The 15,071-nt window shown below is 36.1% G+C and overlaps 1 protein-coding gene across 5 annotated transcripts in view; it reads left to right on the top strand.

Moving 5' to 3' along the window:
* PMS1 (PMS1 homolog 1, mismatch repair system component) overlaps positions 1–15,071 on the top strand; it is an 88,878-nt gene that overhangs the window by 26,086 nt on the left and 47,721 nt on the right. For all 5 annotated transcript variants that reach the window (XM_031451786.2, XM_010991922.3, XM_031451788.2 and 2 more), the window contains one exon: positions 6,702–6,865. In XM_031451786.2, coding sequence (XP_031307646.1) covers positions 6,702–6,865 — 164 coding nt within the window. The remainder of the gene's footprint in view (positions 1–6,701; positions 6,866–15,071) is intronic.

Consider the following 15,071-nt stretch of genomic DNA (forward strand, 5'->3'; position numbering starts at 1 on the left):
ATTTCTGGATTGGGTTGTTTGTTTTTTTCTTATTAAGTTGTGTGAGCTGCTTATATATTCTGGAGATAAGCCTTTGTTGGTTTCATTTACAAAAATTTTCTCCCATTCCTTAGGTTGTCTTTTTGTTTTACTTATGGTTTCCTTTACTGTGCAGAAGCTTGTAAGTTTCATCAGGTCCCATTTGTTTATTCTTGCTTTTATTTCTATTGCTTGGGTAGACTGTTCTAGGAGAACGTTTTTGAGATGTATGTCAGATAATGTTTTGCGTATATTTTCTTCTAGGAGGTTTATTGTATCTTGTCTTCTGCTTAAGTCTTTGATCCATTTTGAGTTTATTTTTGTGTATGGTGTAAGGGAGTGTTCTAGCTTCATTGCTTTACATGCTGCTGTCCAGTTTTCCCAACACCATTTGCTGAAGAGACTGTCTTTATTCCATTGTATATTCTTGCCTCCTTTGTCAAAGATGACCAAAAATTTGTGGGTTCATTTCTGGGCTCTCTATTCTGTTCCATTGGTCTATATATGTCTGTTTTTGTACCAATACTATGCTGTCTTGATTACTGTAGCTCTATAGTATTGACTGAAGTCTGGGAGAGTTATTCCTCCAGCCTCTTTCTTTCTCTTCAGTAATGCTTTGGCAATTCTAGGTCTTTGATGGTTCCATATAAATTTTATTATGATTTGTTCTAGTTCTGTGAAATATGTCCTGGGTAATTTGATAGGGATTGCATTAAATCTGTAGATTGCCTTGGGCAGTGTGACCATTTTAACAATATTGATTCTTCCAATCCAAGAACATGGGATATCTTTCCATTTTTTAAAGTCGTCTTTAATCTCCTTCATCAATGGTTTATAGTTTTCTGTGTATAATTCTTTCACCTCCTTGGTTAGACTTATTCCTAGGTATTTTATTACTTTGGGTGCTATTTTAAAGGATTATTTCTTTACTTTCTTTTTCTGTTGATTCATCATTAGTGTAAAGAAATGCAACTGATTTTTGAACGTTTATCTTGTAACCTGCTACCTTGCTGAGTCCTTCGATCAGCTCTAGTAGTTTTTGTGTAGACCTTTTAGGGTCTTCTATATGTAGTAACATGTTGTTGGCATATAGTGACACTTTTACCTCTTCTTTTCCAATTTGGATCCCTTTTATTTCTCATTCTTGCCTGATTGCTGTGGCTAGGGCTTCCAAGACTATGTTGAATAGGAGTGGTGATAGTTGGCATCCTTGTCTTGTCCCAGATTTTAGTGGGAAGCTTTTGAATTTTTCACCGTTGAGTACTATGCTGGCTGTAGGTTTGTCATATATAGCTTTTATGATGTTGAGATATGTTCCCTCTATACCCATTTTGGTGAGAGTTTTTATCATAAATGGGTGAATTTTATCAAATGCTTTTTCTGCATCTGTTGAGATGATCATGTGGTCATTTAAAGTTATTTTAAAATATTGGCTGTATTCCCTGTTCTGTATCCTCTGCTGTATCTTTGTAGTTTATTTCTTTTATACATAGTAGTTTGTACCTCTTAATCTGCTACCCTTATTTTCCCTTTCTCTCTTCCCTCTCCCCACTGGTAACAAGTAGTTTGTTCTCTACATCTGTGAATCTGTTTTGCTATATTCATTCATTTGTTTTGTTTTTTAGATTCCACATATAAATGAAATCATACAGTATTTGTCTTTCTCAGTCTGATTGATTTCACTAAGCATAGTACCCTCTAGGTCCATCCATGTTGTTGCAAATGGCAAGCTTTCTTTTTTATGGCAAGGTAATATCCTTTGTATGTATGTGTGTATATAAATATATAAAAAATCCATAAAATATATCTGTATACACACACACACACACACACCACGTTTTCTTTATCCATTCATCTGTTCATGGACACTTAAGGTTGCTTCATTATCTTGGCTATTGTAAATAACACTGCTTGAACATTGGGGTCCATGTATCTTTTTGAATTAGAGTTTCCTCTGGGTATATGCCCAGAAGTGGGATTGCTGGATCATTTGATAAGTCTATTTTTAGTTTTTTTTTGAGGAATTTCCATACTGTTTCCCACTGTGGCTGCACTGAACAACATTCCCAAGAACAGTGTAGGAGGGTTCCCTTCTCTCCACACCCTCTTCAGCACTTAACATTTGTGCACTTTTTAGTGATGGCCATTCTGACTGATGTGAGATGATACCTCATTGTAGTTTTGATTTGCTTTTCTCTAATAATTAGTGATATTGTGCATGTTTTCATGTGCCTATTGGCCATCTGTATGTCATTGGAGAAGTGTCTGTTTAGGTGTTCTGCCCATATTTTGGTGGGGTTGTTTGTTTTTCTGTTACTGAGTTGTATGAAATGTTTGTATATTCTGTTACTGAGTTGTATGAACTGTTTGTATATTCTGAAAGTTAAGCCCTTATCAATTGTATTGTTTGTGAATATTTTCTCCCAGTTTGTAGTTTGTCTGTTCGTTCTGTTTATGGTTTCCTTTGCTGTGCAAAAGCTTATGTTTAATTAGGTCTCATTTGTTTATTTTTTGCTTTTATTTCATTTTATTGGATTTTGACTCTGTATTTCTTCTCTGATCTTTATTATTTCCTTTTTTAAAAATTTTTGCTTATTTGGGCTTTGTTCTCCTTTTTCTGATTCCTTCAGTTGGTGGATTAGGTTGTGTTTTTGAGATTTTTCTTACTGTTTCAGATAGGTCTGTATCGCTACAAATTTCTCTCATAGAAATGTTTTTGCTATATCCCATAGATTTTGGAAAGTTGTATTTTTATTTTCATTTGTCTCAAGATATTTTCTAATTTTCTCTTTGATTTCTTCATGTTGTTTAGTCTCCACATATTCGTGTTTTTCCGATTTTTCTTCCTGTAATTGATATCTAGTTTCATACTGTTGTGGTCAGGAAGTATACTTTATATAATTTCTCTTCTCTTAAATTTTTGAGACTTGTTTTACAGTGTAGCATGTGATCTATCTGGAGAATGTTCTGTATAAAGAATGTGTATTTTGCTATTTTTGGATGAAATGTCCTGTAGGTGTATTTATTAAGTGCAGCTGGTGTAATGTGTTATTTAAGACTACTATTTCTTTATTGATTTTTTTGAATGACCTTTCCATTGGTGTAAGTGAGATTTAAAGTCCCATACCATTATTGTATTATTGGTCCTTTTTCTTTTTAATTGAAGTATAGTTGTTTTACAATGATGTATTGTATTAATCGTATTATTGTTAATTTCTCCCTTTATATCTGTTAAAACTTGCTTTGTATATTTAGGTGCTCCTGTGTTAGGTGCATATATATTAATGAGTGTTACACCCTCTTTTTGTATGATACTTTTATTATTATATGATTTTCTTCCTTGTTTTTGTTATAGATTTTGTTTTAACTTATTTTGTTTGATATGAATATTGTTACCCCAGCTTTCTTGTTATTTGCATGAAATATCTTTTTCCATCTCTTTGCTTTCAGTTTATGTATGTCTTTAGCTCTGAAGTGAGTCTCTTGTAAGCAACATACATGGGTCTTGCTTTTTATCCAGTCAGCCACCCTGTGTCTTTTAATTGAAGTGTTTAGTCCATTAACATTTAAAGTAATTATTTATAACTTTGTACTTATTGTCATTTTGTTACTTGTTTTCTGGTTTTTATTGTTCTTCTCTGTTCTTTCCTTTTTCTTTTAGTTTCTTCCCTTGTGGTTTGATGCTTTTCTTTAGTGGTATGCTTGTGTTCCTTTCTCTCCAGTTTTTGTGTATCTGTTTTAGGTTTTTGGTTTTATGGTTACCATGCAGTTCATGTATGTTGACCTGTAATTATACCTACTTTTTCTAAACTGGTAGTAATTTGAGACACGTTCTGAAAGATCTACATTTTTTTTTTTTTACTCCCTTATCCCACATTTTGTGTTTTTGATGTCATATTTTACGTCTTCATTTTAATCCCTTAACTTTATTTTAGGTTTAGTTGATTTTACAGTTTTCTTGTTTTTAATCTTTGTACTAGTGTATTTAAGTAGTTGATCACAATCTTTACTATATATTTGCCGTTAATAGTGAGATTTTACCTTTCCTATGGATTCTTTCTTGTTTTAGTCTTTTCTTAGACCCTTTAACATATCTTTTAGGGTCAGTTTAGTAAAGTTAGTTTTTATTTGTCTGAGAAGTTTTTTATCTTTCCTTCAATTCTAAGTGATAAACTTGCTGGGTAGTGTATCCTAGGATGGAAGTTTTTCCCCTTCATCACTTTAAATTATATCATACCCTTCTGGCTTGCAAAGTTTCTGCAGAAAAATCAACTGATAGCCTTATGGGGGCTCCCTTGTATATGATTGTTTTTTTCTTGCTGCCTGTAGAATTCTCTCTTTATCTTTAACCTTTGCCATTTTAATTATGATAGGTTTTCATATGAGTCTCTTTGGGTTCATTTTGTTTGGGACTCTGTGTGTTTTCTGTACCTAGATATCTCTTTCCTTCTTCAGGTTCTGGAAGGTTTCAGTCATAATTTCATCAAATATGTTTTTGACTCCTTTTTCTCTCCTCCTTCTGGGACCCCTATAATACAAATGTCGGTATGCTTAATGTTATCCCAGAGGTCCCTTAAACTCTTCGTGTTTTTTAAAATTTTTCTTTTTGCTGTTCTGATTGGGTTATTTTCATTATTCTGTCTTCCAGATCACTTATGTGTTCTGCTGTATCATCTGGTCTTCTCACTTTGTTCATCTATTCTTGCCCCTAGTTCAGTTAGCATTCTTCTTACTAATGTTTTGAACTCTTTATTTGGTAAATTATTTACCTGTGTCATTACTTATTTTTTTCCAGAGGTTTTCTCTTGTTCTTTCATTCGATAAAATTCCTCTGTCTTCTCATTTTGCTTAGCTTTCTTTGGTTTTATGTAATTAGATGAAACAGTTACTTATCTCAGTCTTGTGGGGGTGTCCTCATGTGGGAGTATCCCTGTACAGTCTGTGTGTACCAGGTGCCTTTGATGCGAGAGCTGGATTTTACGTGATCAGGAGTCACATCTTCCTCCAGGGTATGCTGGCAGCTTTCGCCTTAGTTGGAGGTGGAGCTAGAGATGGAGAGGCCAGAGCCAGAACTAGGTGTGAGTTGGAGTTTCTCCTTTGCTCAGTGGCCAACACCACTGTATTGGGGATGGGATCAGGTCCCAAGTTGCTGGACTAGAAGGCCTTTAGGTCAGGTACAAGCTGGCTTTGTTCCCTCTCTGTGCTCCCAGCATTGGCATGCTCACCCCAGAGGGAAGCTGGAGGAAGTGGGGCTGGAATAGGCACTTGGCATGGGTTGGGGCATGGGCTGGGGTAGTCCCAGCACCAGTCAACAATTCTGGACTGCTCCTTATCCGCTATCTCCAGGAGCATTAGCAATGGCTGCCTTCAACCCTGCTCAGATGCCGCATCAGTCCTGAGCTGGCTTCACCTATAACTGTGCACTCTCCTTGGCCAGGGCAGTCCTTGACCTAATGTGTAGATATGCTGCAGAGCAAGAGGGGCTAGGGCCTAGATGCTTGGTGTGCCTGAGCTGGTGCATGTGCCACGGCTGTTCTGGCACCAGCGATCCAGATTGCCCCAGTCCATTGCCTTTGCAGGTGTCAGGAATGATTGCCCCTACCCCATTTGGATGCCACACCAGGCGCAAGCCAGCTGCATCCCCTGTAACTCTGTGCTTCCTTCGGCTGTGGCAGCCCTCGTCCCAGGGTGGAGCTGTGCCACAGAACAACCCAGGCCAGAGTGGGTCCTCAGCTCAGCCAGGGTGTGTGGAAACAGCCCGGGTAGTTTCAATCTGCTTCCTCTGCCTTATTTCAGGAGGAAGGAAGCATGTACGCATTCTTCATGAGTGGAGTCTAGATTTCTTACAGCCCCACTGTCAGTCCCACTGGTTTTCAAACGAGCTAAAGGGACCCACTCGTCTTCCTGGTGTTGGACCCCAATAAATGGTTCAAATCACTCACTCCCCAGGGAGGATCTCTGAGGAGGAGGAGGATTACACAGGCTTGCTTCTCTTCCTCTTCTGCCCGATTTCACGGGCATCTTTCTTACAGCTTTGACTGTATAAGAGTCTTATTGCCCATCTGCAGTTTATTTTCAGTAAGAATTGCTCCACGTGTAGATGTATTTTTGATGTGTTAGTGGGGAGAAATAAGTTGCACATTCTCCTACTCTACCATCTAGATCCCACCCCTTAACTTTTTGGTTAAATAACTTCACAAGTTAAAAATAACCTGTTTGTTAGATTATCCTGTTTTGCATATTTGTTGTTGTTCAGAAGATGAAATTAAACCAGGTAATTAGGTATTATTTCAGATAAGAATTTTAATTGAATATTCTATGTAGCCTTATACCATCTATATATTTTAAAGTACAGAATAAGCATCATCCCCAGGCAGTTTGAGTATCATCATATTTCTTAAGATACTGCATTCTAATAAGCCCATGTTTCTCTGCAGTGATAGGAATAAGATTATTCTTGTTTAGATCACATAGAGATCATACTTAGCAGGTCATTCCTGTTAGAAATAGAAGAGCCAAGCAAGAGATCAGAATTCCTTGCAAAGTTAAGCCTTCTTTGGGTTCCCAGAGTTTGAGGAGGACTAGCCTTCAGTGGTAAAAGGGGTTAATTACTGATTGTATGTGGATTTGAAGATCTGTGAAGTTCTTCCACATCTAAATACCGTCCTCTTATCTGCCAACAGGTACAACTGTAACGGTTTTGCGATTGTTTAAGAATCTACCTGTAAGAAAGCAGTTTTACTCAACTGCTAAAAAATGTAAAGATGAAATAAAAAAGGTCCAAGATCTCCTTATAAGCTATGGTATAATTAAACCTGATGTAAGGATTGTTTTTGTACATAACAAGGTAAGCATTATCGTAGTTTCTATAAGATTTTTGGTATATTGTATAATAAAGGGATATTGTATTTTATCTAAATCAGTTAGATATATAAAGTCTTCTTTCAAAAGTTTGTCCACATTTGTTTAGTTTTATTTTTATTATATAAAGAGTATCTTTAGTTTGTTACCTCGTATCTATATGAAATCCGAACCTTTTATTTCTTAATTTCTGAGATAGGTGATTCCACCAAGAGACTTTTCCATCCAAGAAACATTTGAATGCTTCCTAAATATGAAGATAAATAAGTCTTGTTCTTTTCCTTAAGGGAGTTCACAATTTAGTAGCATTTTTCACCTTCTATTCCAAACTGTTCTTCTTTGGAAGAGTTTTTTGTTTGTTTTTCAGAGAAACACCAACCTCATTTCTTTCCATTTTTCAAAGCAGGGTAGATAAGGAATTCCTCTTGTTGCCTGATGAATCTTAGGGGATAGAAATATTTATGTGTTTTGATTATTTTGTTTTTCATAAAAATCACATGTACACTAAAATATGTAATGTAAGGAGAGGAGAACCACACAATAAAAGTATGGAAACCTGATAGGGGATAGGGAGTTAACAATTATTGAGGGCATACACAATGCCAGGACATACGCTAGGTGCATTGAACTCCTATAATCCACAGCAGCAACCAAGTGAGATAGACATTATATCCATTTTCACTTGTCCTCTGAACTGAGCTCAGAGAGGTTAAATACTTTGCTCAGTGTTGCACAGCTGGTAAATTGTTGAGATGGGATTTGAAACTTTACATGCTTACAGAGTGTAGTTTCTCGACACTCTTTTGTCTTATCTTCCAATTTTAATACTACATTACATTCATATAGTTCTTTTCCAGGTTTCAGAGCACTTACAATAACTTTGTAAGTTAGACAGTATTATCTATTTTTATGGGGAAATTGAAGCTCAGAATGATCAAAGGAATTATTTTCTCTTTTACTGTAAGTAATACTACTAAGGTCAGAACTCTTTTTCATCCAGTTTTCTTTCTATTCCTTGTCTTTTTTACTTGTTATTAAGAAGATTACCTATTAAACCCATTTATGGTGGAATATTTACAATCAAAATCTTTGGGCATCTTAAAAAAATAAAAAAGAAAGGAAAACATTAAGAATAGTCAGCCACCTGTTCCTGCTGGCACAGAGCTCAACCAAATGATACCTTGAGATCCCTTCCAACTCTATCATGCTAGGATTCCTCAGGATGTTGATGGATGGAGGCTCATCCTGCTAATATAAATAACCCTATGACCTCTTGATCCAAAGGACATTTAGTAATTAAAAGTTGAATGTACCAGAGTTAAGAAAAGATCAAGGACAGAAGAAACAATGATCTGGAAGGGAAAACAGATGGGAAAAGGTAAAACATGACGATGGGAACTACATTTTTATAAAAGAAAAATGACTAAAACTAAAGAGAAAAGTTTTGAGTAAGAGAAAACATAATAGAAGAATAAAACAAAATTATTGCTTCGTTTAATAGAAATGAGTATTTAAAGTCAAATATGCATCTTCTTCATTGTAAGCATTTTCTTTTGAAAATCCATAGTAGTATTTTGTAATACACTGTATTTTATTACTTTTGGAGGATACCATCTCTGAACTTACATTGAGCAAACACGGTTCTCTCAGTGGCCTTCAGTAATTTCAGATGCATTCATATCCTGGAGAGTGTACTGGAGAGTGTTGTACTGTGAAAGTAATGTAAGATTATCGAAAGTCTTAGGGTAAAATTAAGTATTAGCTGTTATTACACACGGGAATCATGGACTAAATAATAGTTTCAAGCTTTTTTCTTTTAGTGTAAATTATTTTTTCAGTCTTTCATTTCTTAATAGGGCTGTTGTACCTCATATGTTAAAATGTATTGTCAAACTTCCTAAAATAGCATTGACACATTGTCATAAATCTCTTTGAACATTGAGTCCTGCTGTGCTCTTATAAACATGCTTATGTTTGTCACTCTTTATGTGCTTTTCTGAAGAATATTTTTGCCTTTGCTTAAAATTTAAACATAGCAATATTGTGAAATTTTTTTCTGCATTAGAAACAAACAATCATATTGCACATTATATGAGAACTACTATTGCTATTTTGACATCTTGGATTAGATAGTGTTCCCTCTTTTTATGAAGGTTTAACCTGCCAAGACATTCTTTGAATACTGATAATGTTGATGTTCTTGCCAGTATGGTTATGTTAGAAAGAGGTATTTTTCTTCTTTCATCACCATGTTCCTTGAAAGCATATTGAATAATGAGACAGCCAAAGGGAAATAATTTACAAGTGGATTCAGTGACTTTATTTAAAGTAGATTTTATTTGGAGAAATGCTAGGGCCATTCCTTAGATGAGCACTACAGTCTTCAGCTTTAGTTTTAATAACCGAATCCCTGTAAGGTCCTGCTATATATATTTTTCATTTATAAAGTAGCTGTTTCCCAGAATTAGAAGTTTTTCTCAATGTGATAATATCTGAAACCAATTTAATAGTATTAGCTCTCTCATATGTACTTGAGTAATTTTGTAGTCTGCTAGTTCAGTACATAATGTTAAATATATGATTTCAAATAAAGGATATTTTCATACTTCATACTTGCTGATTTTTGTGAATATTTTCTTTTGCCTAAAATATTATTTGTCATTTTAAAGATTGTTTTGGATGTAATTCTGTCCTAATAATTAGATGCCCACTGGTATTTCAAAAGATGGATTGAATATTACTGATATAAGAAGCTAAGAAGGTCTTACCTGTTAAAAAAGAGAGAAGTAATTTAAGGAATGATTTTCCACCTACCTCACCTCCATGTAACATAAACGTCAAGGCTTATTGGAATCAGTTTATTTATTTTTGAGATCTGGAAGAATGATGACACAGCAGTGAAGAGTTGACTATCTCTGGTTTCAATCAATCAGGAAGAGTTAGGGCCTTAGCCAGAAACAGAAACTCAAAAAACTGGCCATGGAGATTTGGTAGTGAGTGTGGTGGCTCCTTCTCTTGACCTAGTTTTCTGGGTCTCTAAGAAAGTACTCTTTTGTGGTGGTGGTGGCTGAGGATTTGAGGTGCAGGATAACCAAGGATGAGAGAGAAGGGACACATTTGTGGGATTATAAACTGAAGATAAATAAGTGGTAGTTTATAATCTGTATGCCCTACGTTCATGGCATTCTCTTTGTTCATTTTATTCTACTTTACATCTTTTAGCCTTTTACTCATTTAGTTTTGAATGCCCCAGTTTTTTTCACCTGTGCTGTGAGGAATCAAGGAAAAGTCTTTTGCCCACAATTGGACCAGTGTTAAGGGTCACCCCCTATCCCATTCCAGTCAGGGTTGTGGAGGTAGTATTGTTAAGGAAAAATTCCAATTCAGGACTGTGGTTCAAATGCCCCTTCCTTATGAAGAAATTCTAGTTTTAACCTTGAAAGTTTGGGTGGGTTTGTTTTTATTTCATTTTAATTAATGAAGGTGGACATTCCTTCAGGTATATTTTGAGGTTATCTTGGGGCTGATTATCAATCATGATTGGTTAGTTTTTTTTTTTCCTACTTGCAAATTAATGATAATTTTTAAAATGGTTCTCATGTTTTTGTTATTGTTATATTAGTTTCTTTTACTTTTTACCTGATTTCTATGAATATTATATAGAAAAGATGAGAGACATATATAAGGCATATTTTAGTTTAGTAGATTTCTGATTTTGATATTTGTCCACACTATTAAAAGTCTTTGAAGTCTTCCCCTAGTCCCCAGCAAGATTTAGTTATTCCTCAGCTTTTCCCATATCATTTTCTGCATATTTGTCATTTTTGCTTTGTTGGAAATGCTTGCATTCTCTCTCCCCTTCTCAACAGCCTCTTGTGGGAGGGAGGGCAGCTTCTGACTTATCTGCATTCCCTTAATGCTCACTTACTGCATAGCACAGAGTAGAATACTAAATTAAGTAGTGCTAAAATCAAAGTATGTAAACTTACAAAGCACCAGTTTGAACACTGGCTTCTTTCAAAACTTCCTCTTAATATTATTTTATAAAATGAATCTTTTTTTTGAGGATTCATCCTTTTAGATTTCCCAGTGACTTCTTAGATTTTTATGGAGTATTTTCTCACTTGTATTTATATATGCTATTCTAGTCTATTTTCTTTCCTGGCAGCTAAGTTCCTGATATGTCGTCATTAGAACTAGTTAGGAAATAAAGACTGCATGGATGGGGCAGTGGAAGGAAAAACTTGACAGGGACATAGTCTCTAAGAGCCATCAATTTAATATATTTTGTTTCTACTAACTTAGTTAAGTAGAACCATGTAATTATTCCTTTACAGAGCCTCTAACCAAATACATTTAAATACTTACTATTTATCCTAATACATTTCTCTACTCGAACACAGTAGATTCCTCTTCTGATTACTAATACCCAGAAAATTCTGCACAAATCTAGCTTTTTGAGCTCAGGCCAATAAAAATTGACCAAATGATCTCTAAGGCCCTTTTCAACTCTGAAACACTTTAATTTTAAAGAATGTCTCCATATATCTTGAACAATTCTGTTTCTTCTTACCAATGTGGAACTTCACATTTCCATCACTTAGAAGTTTAACGAGATGTTTCATATATCAAATCATAAAATAATAGGAATTATAAGGATTTCTGGATCTTTGCATCTTAGAAGGACATTGAAAATCTCTTTTGTCCTGCCACAAATCTTTTAGTACTTTTATTCCTGTTCCTTCCCATTTTATCTTCATGTGACCCCGAGAGTTTGAATGGGTTGCCCAATAACTTAAATGTTGACTATAGCAGTGGATGAACTAAAGTTCAGATGTTAATTTCAAATGTGGTTCTTTGCTATAATTTCTTCACAGCTACTAGAATCAGTCACCCCTCGGTATCCATAGGGAATGGGTTCTGCATCCACTGATAGGGAAGGCCGACTATACAGAGCTTTGAGTGGGTGCCCTAGAGCAGTTATGTGATTGCCTTAGACACTGAAAGAGCTTACAGTGTGAGTAAGGAGGTAAGATGTGAAAGTGTATGAACATTTAAACAGATGAAAAGAATAATATAATCTTGTTGATTGTTGAATAATATTGATAAATTTATGGAAATTGAGGGAAAGATTACTTCAGTGTAGAATAGTCAAGGAAGACTTCATGGTGGCTATGTTTTGATCTGGGTCATTGTATGGATGTTTAACAAATGCCTACGCTGGGCTGTAGTGGATGCTGAGCTATATCAGTGTGTGGAACTAGTTCTAACATCCATAAATAAAAGTTCTTACTTACTCTGAACAAATAAAACATCACTGTGTAATGTTCAGAGAACTTATTTACAACTCTGATTTGCCTAAGGCCTAAGAGCTTCATGGAAGTAAACTTAAATCCTCTTAACAGTTGGGATTCAAACCTGTACTAAATATCAGAGGCAGGAGAAGCTGAACAGAATCTTTGGGAAAAAAAATCCCCATGAGTGAGGGAAGGTATCAGATATGGACAGAAAGTAAGACTTCTCCCGAGGTTTTCACTGATAGGAACCAGATGAGAGCCCAGAACAATGGGGTGTAAGACCAACCCTCGGTAGATGTCCATTGGTAGGTATCAGTAGGGAGCCTTTGCTCTCAGAACAGGACCACCACTCTCTCCTTCATGCCTCTATCTCAGGTGTAAGATAGGATTCCCAGAACTCATAATCTTGGCAAAACTCCTCTAGCCTTCCCCTTAAAAGTCAGAGTTTTGCATCTGCTCATTGCTTTGGGACCATTAGTCCCAATCTCATCATGTTTTTATTACTGTTAATGTCAGTCATTACAAGAAGCCTGTGTCTCTCAAACTGTCTCTTACCACCCTGCACTCTTTTTCACATATGAATCATTGCTTTCTTTAACTGTCTCTCACACATCCTCATCTCCTGAAATGCTCCATTTCATGGTCAGTCATAAGTAAAATCTCCTGTGTCAGCCTTTTCTTTGATCACCTTCTTGCTCTAGCTGAAATCTGGCTCTGCCTAAAGACTCTGTATCTGTTGCAGCCCCTTCACGTGGTAACTGATTTCTCTCACCTGTTCTTCACTTCATTGTGCCTCATTGCAATTTCCAGACCATTCTCCTTTCCATCTAAAAATCATAGTCAGCTTTGAATTTAGTGTCTTTAGACTCTTAGTCACTTTCACTTTGGTAATTTCTGAATCCACAGAGATAGTCCTTTCCAGCTTCTCAGATCTTTTACTTCCTTTCCTCTAGTGATTTTATTCTCCATCCTACATCAGTCATTAATTCCTGTGACTATACCATAGGCCTTGCCATTGCCAGAAATTGTGCCTCCTCCATAATTTACTCTCTGACCATCACTTCCTATCTTACAGCAATCCTTAGACTTTCCTCAACCTGTGATCTGTTGATTCTACTGCTTTTTAACTGTTTGTTATCCCTAATTTCCTGAGATCTCTCCTTACACTGCTAAAATTACAGGGTCCGTAATTATCATTGTTTCCTTGGGCACTCCCTCAGCTTTCTTGCTTCTCTCTCACTTAACTGTACTTGTTTGACCAACTAAACCCTGGTTAAATTGAGCTCTTTGTCTTCCTGGTACCTGTACTAGTACAGCTGAACATAGCTGGAAGAAAACACATTCCCATTCCAAACAGTATCACTTGAAATTCATGATCACTAATCTTAGTGCTGCCTGGTAGTCAGTCATACAGTGTATCTCTAGGCTATATTCTCTCCTGGTCTCTTATATCAGTGCTTTAAACAAACTTTAATGTGCATGTAAATCACCTGGGGAATCTTGTTAAATGTGCAGATTCTGATTCAGTAGGTCAGGGAGGGCCTGAGAGTCTGTATTTCCAACAAGTCTCCAAATGGTGTGGTTGCTGCTGGACCATGATCCACATATTCAGCTGCCATGGCCCAAAGGGCTGTTTCATCTGTTCCCTTCTAATTTAAGTCCTTCTTTCCTGTATAGACTTTTACCTGATCATGCATCCAATTTTAGTGACAAAATTGAGGCAATCAAGAGAAAACTTTCACAAATTATCCACATGTCTGCTGTTGTACCCATATTTTCAACCTTCCCCTCTGTTACTGTATATGTACTCCTCATGTTTCTAGCCAAGGCCGATTCTTTCACTTGGGCAGAACTTCTTATAAGTTTTCGTTGTCTTCAGTTACTTTCCTTGCACTCTCTCTTGAACTCGTTCCAGTTAGACTTTCTCTCTCTACCACTCTACCAAAACTACTTTTATCAAGATCACCATTGACGTTCAGATTTCTATATCTTGTAGTCACGTCTCAGTCCTTATCTAACTTAGCATTTGCCACAGTTGATCTTCCCATCCTTGAAACACTTTTTCACTTGTCTTCTAGGGCAACACACTTCCTTGGTTTTTTTCCCTACCTTTCTACTATTTGTTACCAGTTTTCTAGTTTTACCTCATATTCTAGCTTGTAAACATTTGATGTTCCATGGCTCAATTCTTTTATATGTGTGTTTATTTTATTGATGTGCTTATGCAGTCTCATGCCTTTAGATATCATTTATACCCTAATGACTCCTAAATTTTTATCTCCATTCTATGACTCTCCCCTGAACTCCAAACTCAGATCCAACTACCACTCCAAATCGCTCTTTGGGTATTTAGTAATAGGCTCTTCACAATTAACATGACAAAAACTAAGCTGTGTATCAGAACTGCTCTTTCCACGTCCTTCTCCATTAGTATATGAGAACTCTTGTTTTTCTACTTGGCAAACTAAAAGCCTTAGGGTTATCCTTGACTACTGATTCTCTCACACTTTAATCTGATACAAGAGTAAATTCTGTAGGTCTGTGTTCAAAATATATCTAAAATCTAACTACTTTTCACCATGTCTATGACTGCCACTGTGGTCCAAGCCACCATCATCTCTCACCTGGATTGTTGTAAAAGTATCTTAATCCGATCCCCTCACTTTCTACCTTCCTCTCTTCAGTCTGTTCCCAGTCCAATAGTTAGAGTGAGCCTATAAAAATGTAATTCAGATCATGCAACTTCAATGAATTTTCATCTCAGAGTTAAGTCAAAGGCTTTATAAATGGCCTATGAATTCTACCTCAAGGTTAGTTAACCTTTTTTGTAAAGAGCCGTAGTGTAAATATTTTTGGTTTTCTGGCTCATACAGTGTCTCTCACACTATTCAGCTC

The sequence above is a fragment of the Camelus dromedarius genome, chromosome 4 (assembly GCF_036321535.1).
Source record: "Camelus dromedarius isolate mCamDro1 chromosome 4, mCamDro1.pat, whole genome shotgun sequence".
NCBI lineage: Eukaryota > Metazoa > Chordata > Mammalia > Artiodactyla > Camelidae > Camelus > Camelus dromedarius.